The 20,627-nt window shown below is 33.1% G+C and overlaps 1 protein-coding gene across 4 annotated transcripts in view; it reads left to right on the top strand.

Moving 5' to 3' along the window:
• ARHGAP44 (Rho GTPase activating protein 44) overlaps positions 1-20,627 on the top strand; it is a 148,060-nt gene that overhangs the window by 67,261 nt on the left and 60,172 nt on the right. For all 4 annotated transcript variants that reach the window (XM_031965519.1, XM_031965518.1, XM_031965522.1 and 1 more), the window contains 4 exons: positions 4,693-4,774; positions 5,260-5,387; positions 19,184-19,295; positions 19,738-19,819. In XM_031965519.1, the coding sequence (XP_031821379.1) occupies positions 4,693-4,774; positions 5,260-5,387; positions 19,184-19,295; positions 19,738-19,819 (404 nt within the window). The remainder of the gene's footprint in view (positions 1-4,692; positions 4,775-5,259; positions 5,388-19,183; positions 19,296-19,737; positions 19,820-20,627) is intronic.

Raw genomic sequence — 20,627 nt, 5'->3', positions numbered from 1 at the left:
ATTATGACCAGTAAGAGGGAGATAGTAAGATGTTTTTATAGATTTGAAAGAACAGAGAGAAGAAAAAAGAAAATAACAGTTTTGGATGGGTGAGAACTTATAGACAGAAGAAGAAAATAACCCTGGGAAGGTTTAGTAAACTTTATAATGTTTTTATAATTGTATTAGGACTACAAAGTCCCCCTTAAATGCCTCATCACAATTTAGAGATGAGCCTGGGTTCTTGAAAGTTATGCAAGCAAATTTCAGGCAGACTTTTGAAGGTAGTCCCAGCCATACTCTACTTAAATCTCCTTTTAGAGACTAATTACTTTTAAACTGAAGAAAATTTTCATCTGTAGGGTGGCCACTTGGTGATGGATTTTTTAACCATAGAAAGCCATAAAACAAAGAAAAAACCAAAATGATACTCCTTAGGTCTCCTTATATTTCTTCAATGGCATTGGCATAAGGGTGGAAAAAGAGGTAGAGGATTTATTTTAGAATTTGTCGTTTATCTTTATTAATTTTATCTATTTAATTTGTTATTTCTAAATATGATATCTTCTTCCAATAGAGAAGCTGAATCATGGCAGTCTTTACATTATTGTTATTAATGCAACCAAAAAGAAGTTGTAGTTAAATGGAAGGATGTGATGTAGGTATTGATTTTATCATATACCAAAAGGCTGCAATAAAGATTGTTTCATAGATTATCCATTTGTCTTATCAAATGAATATTTATTGCACCATGAAAAAAGTTGCACCTTATACCAACAGCAGTTGCCGATAATAAAAAGGTAATGTGATTCTACAAAGAATCCAATAATACCCTCAAAATACACTCTGATACTTAGTGACATCAGTGCAAAGATAGAAAATGTAGGAATGATGACAAAAATAGATTAGATAGTATGATTTAGGGAAAAGTATGAAAGGCCCAGATTTGTAGACTACAAGCATTTTGCTTATGCAGAACAAAACTTCCATCTACATATAAATATCATTCAAGATTCTTTGAAAAATATAATAAATAATTCTCTGATCATAAATATCAGGCAAGATATAAAATAGAAAAATGTATGTTTTTCAACAGTATTTGCTATTATAATAAAAAAGATTCAATGCAAAGTCCAAGTTGAAGAGGATTTCTTTATAGATAGTGAGATCCTACAGATTATTCTATTTATAAATGGCATTATGTTAGTTTCATTAAGTTCTGGAAAAATGCAGAGCGTTTTTGAAGAGATCTATAGTCATTCAAAAGAAATTGTCTTAATCATTCATATAAGAAAGACCAAGTGAATGAAAAATGTCTATTGCCAGGATTTCAATGTGGGTTTGGATGCAGAATCTTCTATAGAGCTTGTTCATCAGTCTTTGTAGACCAGGATAGACTGAGAACAATGAGTTGAGCCCAGAATTTAACTGGGATAAAAATGTGCTCCAGTGCCATCAGAAGATTGAAGACTCCCAAACTTCCTGTGAAAAACAAAGACTGCTTTTGTTGTTATTGTTGCTGTTGTTGTTGTTATTTGGGGGGTTTTATTTTTATTTATTTTACTTTATTTTATTTTATTTTATTTTTTTTAGGCAGTCAGGATTGAATGACTTGCCCAGAGTGTACAGCTAATGTCATATTTGAATTCAGGTCCTCCTAACTCCAGGACCAGTGCTCTATCCACCTAGCTGCCCTGGTTTATTCTTTTTAATTCCAGTATTCAACCATTAGTCAAGCATAGATTACAGCATCTATGAAGAATTTCATATGAATATCACACAAAAGACAATGGGGAGAGCATGCTGGTGTAAGTAACTTACAATATATAATCAATAAAGAACTTCAGAGAACAGAAATGAGAGTAAAAGAAATTTATAATAGGAAAGAATAAAAATGGCCAGATGGTAAGGATAGAGTATGATAAATAGATAGCTAGAGTCTCCATTATATAGAGAAAAAATGAGGAAGGTTTTTAGCACATTGACTCACACTGAGTGGGCCCCTTTGGTGAATTTATGGGAGGTTAAATGTCACACAGGATGGTGTGTGAGAGAAAGTCTAAACTCAGTTTTAGGCACAAATCTACCAGAGACAAATTTAATAGTTAAATAATTCTAGCACCTCAATTTAGAGAAAAAATAGAAGAGGACAGTAATCCCTCCTGCATTTAAAAAACATCATCATCCATTTCCACTCACAATTTATAGTATTCCAGAAACAAAAGACAAAATTCTGTCATAAAGATCAAATAAGAAGACAGTTTAGGCAAACCATTATTGAATCATTAAATAGAATGGTAGTTGCTCAAGTTTCAAATGTGTCCTCGAGAATCATCTTCCAAAAATGTATAATTCTTCTTTGATGAATCTCTCCAAAGATTGCTCTTTCTAGCATGTCTATGAATTTTAGAGATATTTTCATTAATTTAACTAATCAAAGATGTTCTTCCTTTTCTTAGGCTAATCAGTTTCAAGAAAGGAATCCTTTCTGACTTGATCAGGTCTCTCCTTTTAGACACTATTTATCCCCTTATTAAAAGGGCCTACAAACAGATTTAATTGTTAATAGTCAATAGTCAATAAAATTTATAAAGTTCTTACTGTTATGGGGATATAGGGATAAAAATTATAGTTATAAGTTATAGTTATAGGGATAAAAAAGAAAAAGAGAAGACAACCCAGTCCGAGAGAGAGAGAGAGAGAGAGAGAGAGAGAGAGAGAGAGAGAGAAAGGGAGGAGGGAGAGAGAGAAGAGAGAGAGAAGAGAGAGGGGGGAAGGAGAGAGAGGAGAGAGAAGGGGGAGGGAGAGAGAGAGAGATGAGAGAGAGAGGGAGAAAGAAGAGAGAGAGGGAGGGAGAGAGAAGAGAGAGGAGAGGAAAGGAGAGAGAAAGGAGAGAGAGGGAGGGAGAGAAAGAAAGAAGGAAGAAGACATGGATGGGCAATGAATTGTATATTAGAATAAGTTTCCAAATCAATGAGATCACTAATTAATTTGAACACTGGGCATTAGTGTCAGTTAATATCTTTTGTTACTATTAGTCAAAACCCTAATTACTCCTTTGATTCTTTATTCCTTTGCAATGCTCCTGAGGGCTTGCCTGGCACCCTGGCATTTAGTAGGTGTTTAATAAAAATGCTTGTGGTTTGATTATACTGAATAGAGGGCCAGCCTTGAAGACAGGAAGGTCTAGTTTCAAAACCTGATGTCAATACATATTAATTGATTGATCAAAAACAAACTCCTCTTATGGTACCAATTATTTAAGACTGTTATTATTGACTTGTATCAGTAATTAGAATTCCTTTTACTTTATAATTCTAAAATATAATTCCAAACTTTATAAAAAATAGATAGATAAATAGATAGATAGATGATTAGAGTGGTTGAATTATACCTAAAGATATCTTATTTTTTCATAAAATTTTAAAAGTGTTATTATGCTTAAATAACTTGTTATTGTCTAGACAATTTCAATCATCTATGAATGCCTTTGATGCTCAGAGTACTAAGAGATTGTCTTATCCTTGTTTTTTCTAAAAATCCTACTGTTCATCTCATCCTCTGTTCAATTCAAAATGCCAAAAAATTACACATGAAATTATATCTGTAAGTTAATCTTGGTTGAATTAAATATATATGAGAAACAATAGCAAAAAAAAAAAACCTGGAGACATTTTACTTATTTACTTATCTGAAGTAAATGAATTAACTAATGTTTTACTTATTTGAACAAAACTTGAAAGATGCTACTGTCAATACAACCTTAAGGGTAGAGGGAAGAGGAGGACATAGGAAATTATTCCATATGAGTTAAATTACAGTAACCAGAGCAATTTTAATTCATAAGATACTATCTGAAAGCTGCATATCGGGATTGAAGTTCTTCCATGCAGTTCAATAAAGTCAGTCTTGCCAAAATTCAGTTGTTGAAACTTGAGTCATTCAATTGTAAATGGTAAACAAGTATATTTCCCAGCATTTCCTCTCCTACTTCTCCTGAAGTCTGGGAAATCTCTTTCCCTTCTTTTATTCCATAATAACTTATTCCTTTTTCTTCCTGAACATCATACCTCCCTCTATTCCTGATAGATGATGAAAGAAAGAGAGAGAGAGAGACAGAAAGAGAGAGACAGAAAGAAGGAGAGAGAGAAGGAGGAAGGAAGGAAAGGAGGGAGAGAGGAAAGGAAAAGTAAGATAGATGATAAATAATTAAATGTTTGTTTTGGTTTCTTTTTTTTCCCTTTGTCATGGGAAGATAGCATGACAAAGTAGGATAATAATAATACTAGCTTACATCTATATGTACGGTTTGTACATTATTTCTTGATTTTCATATTCAGTCTTTGAGGTAAGTACAACAGATATCCCTTTACACCAGGGTAGTAAAGAATAGCTATTTAAGTTGGGCACTGGCTTCTAGTATAAACCTCTTATTTTTGCCATGATCTTTATCACTTGGAGTTTCCAGAGTCACTTCTATCTCTATCGTGATTAAAGAAAGTGGCTGAAGCAAGAGCAGGAACATTATTTTATGTAATATCGGCAATAGGAGAGGGAGTAGATTAAATTTTAGTGGGGTAGAATGGGTTTCCTGCTTCCCATGTAAGCTTGAGTTTAAAATAGCATTATAGTAAACAATGTACTATATGAAACTTATTCCTACCTAATGGACCTTATATATATATATATATATTTGCCTTTGTTTCTTCTCAGTTAATAGAAGTGCAAGCAGAGTACCATAGGAAGTCATTAACGCTATTGCAGAATGTTTTGCCTCAGATAAAAGCCCAACAGGGTAAGTACAAATCTTCTTTTATTATTACTAATCAAACGGAACTCTTTCTTGTCATCTTGTTGAAGATGAAATGACCATGATCCCTATTGCCACTGCATTTATACTCAGCAGCCTTTTAATATGGAGGTGCTATGTTTTGCTCTTTTCTAAAGAAGGAACTTAATTAAATAAGTCTGTTTCAACACTTAATAGAAACAAGGCCCATATGTACTAGAAGGTAGGGAATAGAGATATATAAAACTATAGAATCAAAAGGTTAGAGGGAATTTCAGAGATCAGAATAGAAAACTATGATATATTGTGCCAATATTTGTCCCAGAGAGATAGTGGTCATTCTACTTGAGGATCTACTATTACAAATGAAATGTCCCCTTGTTCCTGTGGTATCAAGTAGTAGCTGGGTAAGCCTTGATTTTTTTTACATGACATAGAATTTCCTATCCATCAGTTTGCTAAATATCTTCTTCCTTTTGCTTCTACAACAGAGGCATGGGTAGAAAAACCATCCTTTGGGAAGCCTTTGGAGGAGCACCTGGCAATCAGTGGAAGGGAAATTGCATTCCCTATTGAGGCATGTGTGACCATGCTGCTCGAATGTGGAATGCAAGAGGAGGTAGGTGGGCTTGTATCCATCATTTACAGACCCATTCTTACCATTCTTTTATCAATCATGGGAGACTGTATTTCTATGAAAAATTTCTATGTGACCTTTTTCCCCTTTTATATTCCTAATTTTCCCAACATAAATTCCTTTTTTTTCTTTTTTTTTATTATTATGTTTTTAATAGCCTTTTATTTACAGGTTATATGTATGGGTAACTTTACAGCACTGACAATTGCCAAACCTCTTGTTCCAATTTTTCCCCTCCTTCCCCCTACCTCCTCCCCCAGATGGCAGGATGACCAGTAGATGTTAAATATATTAAAATATAAATTAGATACACAATAAGTTGACATGACCAAAGTGTTATTTTGCTGTACAAAAAGAATTGGACTCTGAAATATTGTACAATTAGCCTGTGAAGGAAATCCAAAATGCAGGTGGGCAAAAATATAGGGATTGGGAATTCAACATAATGGTTTTTAGTCATCTCCCAGAATTCTTTCGCTGGGCATAGCTGGTTCAGTTCATTACTGCTCCATTGGAACTGATTTGGTTCATCTCATTGCTGAGGATGGCCAGGTCCATCAGAATTGGTCATCATATAGTATTGCTGAAGTATATAATGATCTCTTGGCCCTGCTCATTTCGCTCAGCATCAGTTTGTGTAAGTCTCTCCAGGCCTTTCTGAAATCATCCTCCAACATAAATTCCTAAATGTGATACTCTATCTTTTCAATTTTGTAGCATTTATCACATGCTTTCTTTGTGTGTGGTGTTTATCATTTCTCCTACTACAGTGTAAAGTCTTAAAAGACCATTTGTTGTGTTATTCATCATTCCCTCACTAGCATAATTTATGTCCAAAGTAGGAGGTAAATAAATGTTTTTGAATATTTTAGGTAAGGAAAATAGCAAGAAGAAACTGTGGAAACTGGAATGAGTTTAGTGTAGGGGGTCATGAGACAATGAGGCAGAATATTAGGGCTAAATTTAATTCAGTAGGAAATGGAGAATCATTAAAAGTTTTTGAGCAGAAGAACAACATAAATAAGGAATGCTGCTGACACCAAAATCCCTACCCTATAATTTACTTCTTCCTTTCTCCATCATTATACCTAGAAATTTCAGACTCTACTCTCAAGTTCTAAATTTGTAGACTCTTCACTTTAGGACTTATTGTCTCATTTGGAGGTACTACCTATAACTCCACCCTAATTTTCTGAGCCATTGGAGAAATGGAACACCTCATCCCCCCCCATAAATATTAAAGGCTCTTGACATAAAGCATCTCCCTGCCAGGATCCTGCCCAAGACTAGGACCTCTAATATCAGAGCCAAGCTCATTCTCTGTGTGCAGAATATTTTGTGGATATGTATCAAACTCTAATCTGATTTTTTGAAATAGTCTCCTAGTTGACCTCTCTGCCTCCCTTATCTCCTCTGCAATCCATGCTCTACATAGTTCCAAAACTAATATTTTAAAAGTACACAATTAGTTCTTATTCACCATAGAAATCTTTAAAGGTGATAGTTTGATATGGAGAAATGTCAGTTGACTAGTGCTTTACATTCATGGTTCTGGTGTTATCAGCCTATTCTTTCTAAGACAACAAAGAATAGTTTGAAACAATAGGGGGATTAGTTTTGTTTTGTTTTTTTTAATAGCTTTTTATTTACATGTTATATTCATGGGTAATTTTACAATATTGACAATTGCCAAACCTTTTGTTCCAGTTTTTCCCCTCCTTCCCCCCAATCCCCTCCCCTACATGGCAAGTTGACCAATACATATTAAATATGTTAAAGTATAAATTAAATACAATATAAGTATACATGTTCAAAGAGTTATTTTGCTGTACAAAAAGAATCGGACTTTGAAATAGTGTACTAGTAGCCTGTGAAGGAAATCAAAAATGCAGGCAGACAAAAATATAGGGATTGGAAATTCTATGTAATGGTTCATAGTCATCTTTCAGAGTTCTTTCACTGGGTGTAGCTGGTTCAATTCATTACTGCTCTATTGGAACTGATTTGGTTCATCTCATTGCTGGAGATGGCCACGTCCAACAGAATTGATTATCATATAATATTGTTGTTGAAGTATATAATGATCTCCTGGTCTTGCTCATTTCACTCAGCATCAGTTCATATAAGTCTCTCCAGGCCTTTCTGAAATCATCCTGCTGGTCATTTCTTACCGAACAATAATATTCCATAATATTCATATACCACAGTTTATTCAGCCATTCTCCAATTGATGGGTATCCACTCAGTTTCCAGTTTCTGGCCACTACAAAGAGACCTGCCACAAACATTCTTGCACATACAGGTCCCTTTCCCTAATTTAAGATTTCTTTGGGATATTAAGCCCAGTAGTAACACTGCTGGATCAAAGGGTATCACAGTTTGATAACTTTTTGAGCATAATTCCAAATTGCTCTCCAGAATGGCTGGATGTATTCACAATTTAGGGGGATTAGTTTAAGCATTTTATAAGAAACCTCTCATTGATGACAGTATAATAACTTTATTATCTGGCACCCAAAGTCACCTTCTGAATATTTGGAATGGGAATAGAGGTTATTTCTCATCCTTTCCATCCCCTATAAAGTTGCTATATGCCAAGGAAAAAAATACCTTTTCCCCATGATTCATCTCCATCTTTCTCAGCCTAAACCCTCCCTACTTGTTATTTTCCCTTGCCTTTCTTTTCATTTATCTTTTTAAAAAATTTTGCAGTGAAAATTCAACTTATCTCCCTTCTAGTTCCCCACTTCCATTAGTTAGAAAGAAAGAAAAATCTGTACAAACAAATTTTTAAAAAAATTCCCCAATGACCATGTTCAAAGAAAAAGTTTCATTCTTCAATCTTAGTTCATCTCTGTGTCAGGAGGTGGGTAACATGTTTTATCTTGAATCCTTTGGAATCACGGTTGGTCGTGATTCTGTTGATCAAAGTTCTTACATCTTTCAAAGTTATTTGTCTTTGTTGTTGTTAGGGTAGACATTACTTCCTAGGTTCTACTCACTTCACTCTGCAACAGTTTGTGTAAGTCCTCCCAGGTTTCTCCAAAACCATCACTTTCATCATTTTTTATAGTAAAACAGTATTTCATCACATCCTTAAACTTTAAACCTTATCTTCTGTAGCTATTCCCTAATTGATAGACATCTCACCCTTCTCCAATTTCTAATTCTTTGTCACAACAAAGAGTTATGTTATAATTGTTCTTGGTTATTTCCAATTTTTTATTTATATACGTCATTTTCAAATTTTTAAAAATCACTTTGGGATATAGACCAAGTAATGGTCAAAGGGTATCCACAGTTTAGTAATCTTGAGGCATAGTTCCAAATTGCTTGCTGGAATGGCTAGATCAGTTCATGGTTTCTCCTATAATGCATTAATATACGTATTTTCCCATAGCCTTTTCAATATTCATAATTTTTGGCCAGTTTTGCCAATTTATTGAATTAGAATTTCAGAATTGTTTTAATGAGCATTTTTCTAATTATTAGTGATTTAGATCTCTATATGGCTATTAATTACTTATATTTCTTTCTCTGAAAACTATCCATGTTCTTTGACCATGTCAGCTAATAAATGGCTCATTTTTCCAAATTTAAATCAGATCTTTATATATCTTATTAATGAAATCTTTATGAGAGAAACATGATTTTAAAAATTTCCCTCCTCATTTACATGTTTCTCCTCTAATTTTAACAGCATTGTTTTTGTTTGTGTAAAAACTTTTTAATTTTATGTAATCAAAATTGTACATTTTGCTTTCTATGATCTTCTCTATCCCTTGTTTGATTATGTATTCTAACATTATCTATTAATCTTAGAGGTAATTTCTTTTTTGCTCTTCTAATTAATTTATGTCACCCTTCATGCAATGAGATCTATATCAATTTTGACTTATTTTGGTAATATAGTCTAGGATATTGGATAAATATCTAGAATACTGCTAGAATGCTTTGTAATCTTCCTGATAGTTTTTGCCAAGTAATCAGTTTTACTTCAGTGCCAGAAATCATAGGATTTATCAACCACCAGGTTACTAGGCTCATTGGCATCTGTATGTTATATACCTAATTTGTTCCACTGATAAAACTTGCTATTTTTTTTATCCAGTTTGCAATGTGTAATACTTGTGGCTCTCCTATTTCCATGAAGAAATAGCACTTTGGGATATCTTCTTATATTTTGTGAATTGAGGCCTTTTTTATCTTTATACTTTTGTTAAATTTACATATGATTTTGATGTATCATTCTTTCCATTTACATTATTGTAGATATAATGTATGTTGTTTTATTTCATTCTGCATCAGTTCATATAGATCCTTTTATGCTTCTCTATAATCATCACATACAACATTTCTTACAGAAGAATACATTCCCTTATATTCATGTTTAATTTGTTTATTTCCCAAATGATGGGTATCTAATCTGCTTCTAATTTTTAGCTATCATCAAAAGCCATAAATATTTTGGAGTTTATGGTGACTTTTTTCTTATCAAATAGTTTCTTTTGGGTATAAACCCAGGAATAGGAATTTCTGGTTCAAAGTATATGGATATTTTAATCACTTTGTTTTGCAGAAATTCAAATTGCTTTCCAATCTGGTTGTGATATTCACAGCTCTACCAATGATGTACTTGTGCCTATCTTTTCACAACCTAATTAGTTCAGATGAGGTGAAGGCTATGATTAGGGAAAGTTGGAGGATAATAAGAGTAGTTAGGTAAATTTTTTTTTCATATCAATGGCTCATGGGCTAGATAGTTTTGACTAGCAATGATTATTAGTGGAAGGAGTCAGCATGATAGAATAAGTAGTGGGCCTGATAAAGAATCTAGGGATAAAGAGTTATTGTAATTGTAGCTTAAGTCAGAATTGTGATAGAACAGGGTTAGACTTCAAATGCTAATAATAAAGCTGTGTGTAGTGGTATTAATTCATACTCAGGATTTTTTGGAGCATCATGTTAGGGGGATAAGCATGAAGGTTGATGTAAGAATTTTTAGCATTGTAGTAGGTTTAAATTTTGGATGTAGTCATTACCATGGGTTGTTGAGATTTTTACTAATAGTGCGAGACCTACTCCTGCTTCACAAGCTGAGAAGACTAGTAGAATTAAAGGGGTTATAGATATTGAGAATATATGGAAGTGGGTAATTAGGAGTGTTATAAGGATGAACAGGGACAATATTATTCCTTCCAGACATAGAAGGGTGGATATTAGGTGTGATTGAATCCAACATCAAGTATTAACCTTTTTTTTTTTCATTTTTGTGGGATGCAAGGTGAATTTGATTTTCTCTTATCATTATTGATTTAGAGCATTTTTTCTGTGACTATTAATACTTTACAATTCTTTGGAGAATTATTTATTATTGTAAATAATAAACTATTTGTCTATATCCTTTGTTCATTTATCTATTGGGAAATGACTTAATAGTCATCATATTTATTAATTATTTGTATATCTTGGAACCCAAATTCTCCTCAAAGAAATTTGAAAATTTTCCTTCAATTTGACCTCCTTATCCCAGTGCAAAAGCATTTAAGTTTCAAGCAATCAAAGTTATCTTATCTTATCTTTTATAAGATAGATACCTCTTGTTTGGTTAAGAATGCATCTCCTACCCATATCTATGAGAAGTGTATGAAATATTTCTCTTCTAATTTTTTTAGAGTATGATATTAAACTTGCATATCCATTTAGAATGTCTTGTGGAGTGTGGTGTAAGGTTTTGGTCTATGCCTAATTTTTGCCATTTATCCCAGCAGTCTTTATCAAAAAGGGAATTTCTCCCCAGGTTTTTTTTTTTTTTTCTATTTTCTATTTTTGCAAATGCTAAAACTGAGTTTTGTTGCTTCTGAATCTTTCTTATTTAGGCTATTCCATTTATCTATCTCTTTATTCTTTAACCAGTACCAATGGGTTTTGACTATTGCTTCATAAGATAGTTTGAGATCTAAAAATATTATCCCGTCTTCATTCTTCTTTTCATGATTTCCCTTTATATTTTAAATCTTGTTTTTCCAAATGAATTTTGCTACTGTTTTATCAAGTTGTATAAAGTGTCCCATGTATAATTTAACTGATATAGCATTTAAAATGTAAATTAATTTGAGTGGATTGTTATTTTCTTTATATTGTTAAAGCCAGCCATGACCCTGAATATTCCTTCAGCTTTTAAAGTTTTTCTTTATTTTCTTTCTTTATTTAAGTATTTATTTAAGAAATGCTTTTTAGTTGAATTTTTTTTTAAAAAAAATCTTTTATGTACTTTGGAAAGTTGTTTACCAGATATTTTGGAGTTATCTGAAATAGGATTTCCCTTTCAATTTTTGTTTCTTATATTTTTTATCATTATATAAAAATGCTGCTGATTTTTGAAGATTCATTTTGTAATTTGAAACTTTACTGAAGCTATTTTCTCATCTTTGCTGATTTCCTAGGGTTTTCTAAGTAGGTTATCATATAGTCAAAAAACAGGGATAGTTTTATCTTCTCTTTGCCTCTCTTTATTCCTTTATTTCCTTTCTTTTCTCTTATTGCCATTGTCAGAATATTAAGAGTTATACAAAATAATAATGGGGGGAGAGTGTCATCTTTGTTTTATTTCCACAATTATGGAGAAAGTTCTGTTGTATTCCCATTGCATGTGATGTTTGGTTTTTATTTTAATTTTTTTTATTATTTTTAAAGAAAAGTCCTTACCTGTCCATAATTTAAAGTTCTTTTTATTTTCTTTTGGTTTTTAGCATAAACCAGTATGGGTACATTGTAAAAGGCTTTTCCTACATCTGTTGAGATAATCATGTGTCTTTGGATGTTTTGATTTTAATACAATTATGTTAATGGTTTTCCTCATGTCAAATCATCCTTGGATTCCCTGGTATGAATCCCCCTTGATTATAATGAATAATTCCATGAACAAATCACTGTAGTTTGTTTGATACGATTTTGTTTAAAATATTTGAGTAACTGTTCATTAATAATGTTGGCCTATAATTTTCTTTCTGTGTTTTATCTTTTCAGTATTTGGATTATATTTTTCTCATAGAAGGATTCTGGTAGAGTGATTTTTTCTGAATTTTTAAAGAATTTTGAAATAGGATATACTAATTATTCTTTAAAAATGGGAAACTCTTATGAATCTTTCTGACTAGGAGATTTTTCTTTTGGTAGCTCCTTTACATCTAGATCTATTTCCTTTTCTGAGATCAAGTTATTTTAAAAAATCTCTATCTGACCTTCTAATAGTTATTTTTAAAAAAGATTTTCCTCTATTTCATTTATGTTTTCCATTTTGTTAACATGTAGTTATATATATGTTTTCATCATTCTTTATGGTTTTTTTCTTCTGTTTTTTTTACCTTGTTTATACTTTCTTGTTAATTTGATTTTTTGCTTTCTTTTTAAATCAGATTAGCTGTTAATTCCATTAATTATTTTTAAAGAACCGTCTTTTAGTTTTATCTATTATTTCCATGAAATTTTTTTCTTTGAAATTTATTTCCCTTCTAATTTTTTTGCTTAATTCAATTTTATTTGTTGATTTTCTAGTATTTAAAAAAATGTACATTTGGTTAATACCCTTTTTCTATTTTGTTTATATATGGTTGTAAGGACATGTTTTTCCCTCTGTTTTAGACAGTTTTAGCTGTACCTTAGAAATTTTTAAACATTGTTTTATAATCATCATTTTTACATAGACATTGTTTCTATGATTTGTTCTTTGACTTACTTATTATTTAAGATTTTATTGTTACATCTTTATTTGGGTAGGTATCTTATTTTTGTGGTCCCTGAACCAATTTCTATTCCTATTCCTTTATGGTCTGTATGTATTGGATGTATTGACTATTTCTGCCTTTTGCACTTATTTACAATATTTCTTTGCTCTAGTACATGGTTTATTTTTGTAAGAGTTTTTTGTAGCATAGAGAAATATATATATATATATATTCTTTTGCTGTCCCATTTAGCAGAAACCATAAGTTTTTAACTATTTTTTTCCAGCACTTTTTAATTCCATATTTTTTTTTGTTTCTCTGTTAGATATATCCAAAACTTAAAGAGGGATATTGAAGTCTCCTGTCACTATTGTATTGTGGTTGGTAGATAACTAGATAAACAGACAGACAGAGGAATCAATCTTCTTGAAGTTCAGATATTATTTACTTTATGAATTTGGATGTTAAGGCATATTTTTGAAAATTTATTTTTGATTTGTTTCATACTATGATGACAATTCCTGTTCTTTTAGATTAATTTAATGCATAATAATTGTTTTAGTTCCTCAGTTTTATTTTGTTTTTATCGTTGTTTTTTTTAATATTTCTTAAAAACAGCAGGTTGTGGTGTTTTGTTTTTTATATCTAATCAATCACTCTTTTTCATTTTATTGGTATATAATCCATTCACATTTAAAATTATGCTAGATGTATATTTTTCTTCATTTGTATCTAAATTTTTTCAAGTTAAGATTTTTTCCCCTCTTCTGCAAATACAGTATTATATTCCTTCAATTATTTTAATTGTTTAAGGTAACTCTGTTCCCACTAGCTTTCTTTTCCTTACCATTGATCCCTTTCTTTTGTTTTGCTTTTTTCTTTATGAATATTTTTATTAATTCCTTTTTCTCTCCTACTTTTATTATATATTTCTTCCCTATCTCCTTCTGTTAGTCAAGTAGATTCTTTCTTCCCCTCCTCCCCTTTAGTTTGTCCTATTCATTAGTGTATTAAATTGCTTTTTTTGGTCACTCCTTTTCAAAAATGATTTTCTCATTCTTCATTAAACATCCTGTCTTTCTGGCTACTCTAGACCTTCATTCTCTAATTATCTGGTATCTCTCTTTTCTGTATATCCTTCATGCCATTAAAGCTCCCAAGGTACTCTGCCACTGCCTTATAGAGCTTTCCATGAATTCCTCTTTTTGATTGTGCCTCATAGAACAATGCCAATTATTATAGATCTCAGGGATGACACTGTCCCATGGTTGGGCCCTTCCTTCACCATATTTATGTAGTCCACCATTAATCTATCACCACCCATTATTGCATTTTCCCCCTTTATTTTGAAATCTCCTCTCTGTGTCTATGCTTTTTCACTCCTTTGGAAGCCAGGGGCCCTTTGAAATCCCAACTCTCCCTTCCTAGTATAGGACAAATAGAAAAGAAACCCCTTAGGACACACCCAGAATAGTCCTTATATCTCTTCATAGACCTTCTCTCCTTACCCAAAGGAGAATTCAACACTGTTGAAACCCCTTCCATCACCAAATTAAGCCCTCTTTCATTTTCCCCCTTTTAAAACTTTCCTTCTTCTTCTCATCTACTTCCCTTACATAGTCTTCTCTTTCTGAGACCATGAGATTATCCTCCAACCATTGTTAGTTCTTCATTTGACCCCAGTATATCACACACTCCACTTTGTCCCCCTGTTTTTTTCCCCTCCTTTTCATCTACCTTCTCATGTTATGGGTCAGAACTCTGAACTTGAAACAAAGGATTCTTACAAGGCACTAAGTCAGTGCAATTGATAGAGACAATAGTTATCTAATTTAGATGGTTCAGTATGATTGATTTCATTCTATAAGGAGATGTTATGGGCAAGAACTTGAAACAAGGTACTAAGTGGAATTGAGGAGACAATGGTTAAATCTAGTTTAGCATTGATTTAATCTTACAACAAGTAATGGTTTCCTAGTGATGTAATGACTGATTTGTACTCAATGTGTAGCATAAGCTAGAAGTCTCAGCCAGGCAGATTGAAAGATTCAGAGACAATCGGACAGAAAGCTAGAGGCTGAAGGCAGGAGCACAAACCCTTGGACTCAGACAGATTTATCCCGTCTCACATCACCTTGGTGGCAGGCTCTCTTCCGCTTTTCCACTGAAACCAAGACTCCGGAAGGCCCCCAGAAAACTAGCTGAGCCCCAAGTGAAGGAGACAAAACTTTGAAAGAGACAATAAAGGATTTGGACTTTAACCCCTGGCTGCAATTGTGATTACTGAACTGAAAGGAAGGCTGCTCCCAGAAACCCCAAGGAAACTGAAACAGAGGACAATACATTTTAGAGAGAATATTACACACACACACACAGGTTCACTTGTAGGCAAGGTATCACCAGATTCTGTCCATAATGCTGTGTCCCTTCTCTCAATCACCATTACTTCCAACAGATTTCTATCTCTTTCCTTGTGTATATTATAAAGAAGTATCATATTTGTCTCATTGTTGTCACTGTTGCTATTGCTATCCTTACCTGATGCACTTACTCATTTCTCCTGCATTCCTGTTGTTTGGGATATTTAAGAAAAAAACAACCTATTCAGTTCTGATTTTCTTTCTAAAAATGTTTCAAATTCTTCTTTATTGTTGAACGTCTATCTTTTTTCCTGTTTGTGCTCAGTTATTCAGGTAGCTTATCCTGTGCTGCAACTTGAGTTCTATTACTCTTTAGAACACATTGCTCCATTCTTCTCCATGAGTGCAGAACATTCTTGTATTATTCAAATGACCTTTTCTTTGTATTTGAAGGTCTTTTCCCTGATCATTTGTAAAACATGTTGTTTGTGAACTGAATTTTTAAATCTAACCACTCTGTATCTTGAAGTTTATAACCTTGGGGATTTTTTGGGGGGAAAGAGGATATTGGTTTTGGTTTGTTTGTTTGTTTGTTTGTTTTTTTAGAATTGTTCTGTAAATTCTTTCTATTGGAATTTCATTTTCTATGTTCAGAAGTTCTGGGGAGTTCTCTTAAATTATTTCTTGCATTGTGGTGCCTTATGCTATATTCAAGATCAGTATGTTTGCTTGTATGGTGAGGATGTCTCAAAATGCTTTTTATTTTGCTTCTCTTCTATATTTTACTTCATTTCTGAGTATTTGCCTTTCCAAAATATTGTTCTCTCTTTTGTTTCTTTAATGAGACTGCCCTTAGGAGATTATAAGTTTTTCTAGTCTGCCTTTTTTTTTTTTTTTTTACTATTCAGAACAAATTATATTCTTATACTTCTCATTTCTTTTTTGAACTATCTGAGAACAATCTGCTGTGGTTCCATGTTCTCTTCACATTCCATAGTGTCCTCTATCATATAAAATATTGGGGAATTATCTTTCACTGTGAAATATTTATCCATAATTTCCTAAACTCATTTACCAGATTTGGAGGCCATTTTTCTTTCTGGTGTTATTATTTTTCCTGTTGATTTTATATCTTTATAGTCAATATCTGAGTTTTCTTCTACCTGAAATCTGATAATTGCAGTCTTTTTTGGTCCTCTTAATTTTCCTTAAAATTCACTTTCTAGCTCCGTTCTTTTTAATTGTAGTTTCCTTAGGAGCTGGATCTCAAAATGTGTACATTCATCATTCAATCAAGTGAGTGGTCATATTTGGCCCCACTTCAGTGCTCTGCTCTTTCCCTCAAACACACACACACACACCACACGTACTTGGTGATCTGTCCCATTCCCTTTTTTCCTTAGTTCTCTGGTCTGGAAGCAGCATTTCAGAGCTTTATAATGCTATTTTCCCCTAACATTGGCACTTCAGAGCTTTAAGATGCTAGCACTAGCTATGAGGTTGCAGCCTTTAGCAGGTGTTTTTTCTGAATGACTGAGGCCAAGATAGTTGTTGCAGCCCAAACTAACTTAAATATCCTGGAGCTGGGATCTCCAAAGCACTGAAAAGAGGAAGGAGTTGATAGGGGTGGTTTTTGTTATATGTAAATATTGTTATGTCCTTGAATCAGCCTTGTTGATGGTAGCAAGGGAAGTGGGGGACAGGTATTAAGTGACCCTAGGGTCAGTAAGCACTATCTCTTGGAATTTTTTAAGTTATATTTAACTTTTCAGATTCTGGATGTAGTCAGTTGAAGTTGCTTTGTTTTTGACATACAATTTCTATTTGGAAGAAGTTTGAGAAATCATGGGTATCAGAGAAAATGTCTAATCTTCTATATTCTTCCTCATGTGACCCTATTTAACTGTTAATTTTCTTTCTTCTGCCTACAAATATGCCCCTTAACAAACTTTCACTTAATTTTTATATTCTCATAGCCTAAATTCCTATTTCTCTCTTTTATAGCAAATGTAGAAAAGAAATCATGATTTCACAACTTCAATTTTCACTTTACGTCTCAGTCTCTTTCATTCTATCTTCTAATACCACTACTTTCAATATTATCCCTTTACCATTAAACCCAGTGACCTGTTCTCAGTCCTCGTCTTCTTTTGACCTTTGTGAATCTTTCTATGTTGGCCCAGCAAATGGGAGGAAAGGTTTCATTTTTATTTTGTCTATTTCCAGAACCTAACACATAATAAGAACTCAATAAAGGTTTGTGAGTTTAATTGAATTGTCCATCTTCACCTCCAGCATAACTATTCTACCTTGGTGTCCATGATGCTTGATCATCATCCATTTTCCACAAGTTCTATTCCCTTTTTTCTTTTTTCTTAGCTTCTCTCCCTAATCTGCTTCCCTGATTTATTTCACCATCTCCATACAGATGACTTTCAAATCTATGCCCTGTTTTAATCTTTCTCCTGAACCTCTGTCCTGCATCAACAACTTCTTCCTGAATGGTCCAGTAGCATGCCAAAATCAAAATTAGAGAATCTCAGAATTGTAAGGAATCTCAGAAGTCATTTAATCAGACTCATAAATGAACAGAAATCACCTCAACAATAATACTGGCAAATGGTCTATAAACCTTTGTTTAAAGACTTTATGTGACATAATACTTATTATGTCATAAATCAATGTATTTCTCTTCTTAGTAGTTCTAATTATTAAGAATTTTTTCCCATCAAACTTAAAGTTGCCTCTGTAGCTTCCAACACTTGCCCCTAGTTCTGTTCCCTGAGAGCAAGTTTAATTTTTACAACACAGAGTATATGTAGGACATAGTATAAATAGAAAATATTAGAAGGCCAAGGATCGGCCCTGAGTACCTTGAGTAATACACATTTTAGGAGATAGATGGTCATAGATGAACATTTGAAGAAAACAAAGAAGGTACAATTGTAGAGAGGTGTTGAGAAGCAGACTCGTGTAGTTTTGGAAGCTAAAGAAGGAGAGAATTTTAAGAAGAGGAGCTTGTGAACAGTGTTACACAGCAGAGAAGTCAAGGTAAACAGTCATCCTCAGGAGATAATGGTTTGGTTCTTCCATGAGTTTAACAAAGAAGACGTAACTCTCTTCTTTCCAAGACTAAAAAATGATGCATTCCTTGCATTACAGATTGAAAGTGGAGAAAGAGTGAAGTGCTATCTAAAAGACACTTAATGAGTCTTCTTCCTAGTTCCTAAGTTGTTTTGAAGGCTTCTCTCCAATTCTCTGCATGATTTTCCCTTCACTCCTTCAGCCTGTCAGCTCCCTTCTAATTCTCTTTTCCTAATTTTTTCTAATTTTTTCTAATTTTCTTTTCTTATAGTTCTCTTGAATGTTCTGTACCTTATACTCTAAGATCAAAGGGTGTTAGTAAATTTTATAGTTATAGGATATAGATTTAGATATCCTAGGTTCAAAGAGGTTTATCTGCCCCAAATCATCATTTATCTTTAACCATTCTGAGTGTACAAAATTTGTCTGACAGTCACTATAACTTACCCTTTACTTTTCAACTTGCCAAACTTCCAGAATACTATTTTTCTTTAATATAATCTTTGCATGAAACGAAGTCTAAGAAATCTGTGGTTTGACTTTTCTTTTACTTTCTGATCTGCCTGAACTTTTTCTATTAAAATTTTCTCTTCTGTCTTTCTGGCAGGGTCTTTTTAGAGTGGCTCCCTCTGCTTCCAAACTGAAAAAGCTGAAAGCTGCTCTGGACTGCTGTGTACTGGATGTGCAGGAATACTCAGCTGACCCTCATGCCATTGCAGGTAGTGGAGTTACCTGGTTGTCTTGTGACTGAGTTAGACAGGGATTTTCAGGAAAGGGAATGAGTAGACCTTTAAGATAGATGTGTCTGGAACACTAAAACTAATGAATTCCCATCATGCCTTGAGATGTCTAAGGGCAGTATACCCCATTCCAAAACATACCACAAAAAAAGGTTCAAGACAAAACAAAACAAAAAAAACCCCAAAATGTCAATTCTTTGTTTTGTTCAGAATGCCTTGCCTAAAAGTAATTGTGAAAGAGAAGCATCAAGCATCTTAATTACATGTAACATAATTACAATGCAATGTCCAAATATTATATCAGTCTCTTAATCCAAGCCTTCTGAGAGCCAATTTCTAGATTTATATACAAGGCCACTTTTCAAGTGCCTTTCTCTGTCGAGTCATAATTGCTTATGATAAATAATTTGTTCATGTCCAGGAGCTCTAAAGTCTTATCTCAGAGAATTACCAGAACCTCTCATGACCTTTGAACTCTATGAAGAGTGGATTCAGGCTTCCAAGTGAGTATCCTGACTGTCACAAAACCTATGGTTTTGGTTTTGGTGGGAGTGTGGGGATTGAGGTTTTTTTTTTTTAATAATATAGGAGAGAAATGTTGAAGTAGCCTCTGTTCATGCTAGGAAGTAAGATGAAGAGGAATTAGTCCTGAAAACATGAGGTAATAGTGAACCAGAAAAATATTGACAAAAGATTAGAGAAAAAAGAATCCACAGGAAAATTTTGGGCAAGACAAGAACTAACTTAAATAAGTAGATTGATTTATGATTTCAAAGATTCAATAGTTTTGAAAGTAAAAACCCATATTGTGAAACTGAATAGAAGGCTTGTTTTTAAAGATGAGGGAGGAGGGAGTATGAAAGGAAAAACTAGACAGTGTCAGAACTTAAGAGTGTAACAACTGAAGGAAAAGTTCAATGAACATCAAAATCTCTTGATTATCAGATCAGAGAGCAGCTGCAGCTAATGGAAACTGAGCTTAGGTCAAAAGATTGTAAAGGGAATTTTCAAGAGTATTTTCAAGAGATTTCTAGCCATGGGAAATTGCATTAGAGCAATAGACTTGGGGTATTGGAACATAAAGAAATGAAATAGAGGCTATTCCCAATAACAACCAGAAAGGTTTCATTTCCTCAATTATTGGAGATTTTAAAAGTTTGAAGGTAAAGCAGAAAACTAAAAAGTAAAGCCATGTTCTGTGTGTATATATATGGTAGGCACTTAATGCATGTTTATCTAATAGAATTGGATTGATAGAGTTAAACTGGATGAGGCTAGAGTTGTTAATTTAGCTGATTAATTTATAATTAC

Source organism: Sarcophilus harrisii, chromosome 4, assembly GCF_902635505.1.
Source record: "Sarcophilus harrisii chromosome 4, mSarHar1.11, whole genome shotgun sequence".
NCBI classification, from domain to species: Eukaryota; Metazoa; Chordata; class Mammalia; order Dasyuromorphia; family Dasyuridae; genus Sarcophilus; species Sarcophilus harrisii.
The sequence above is the reverse complement of the archived record's forward strand: the minus strand, read 5'-3'. Positions and strand labels throughout refer to the sequence as shown.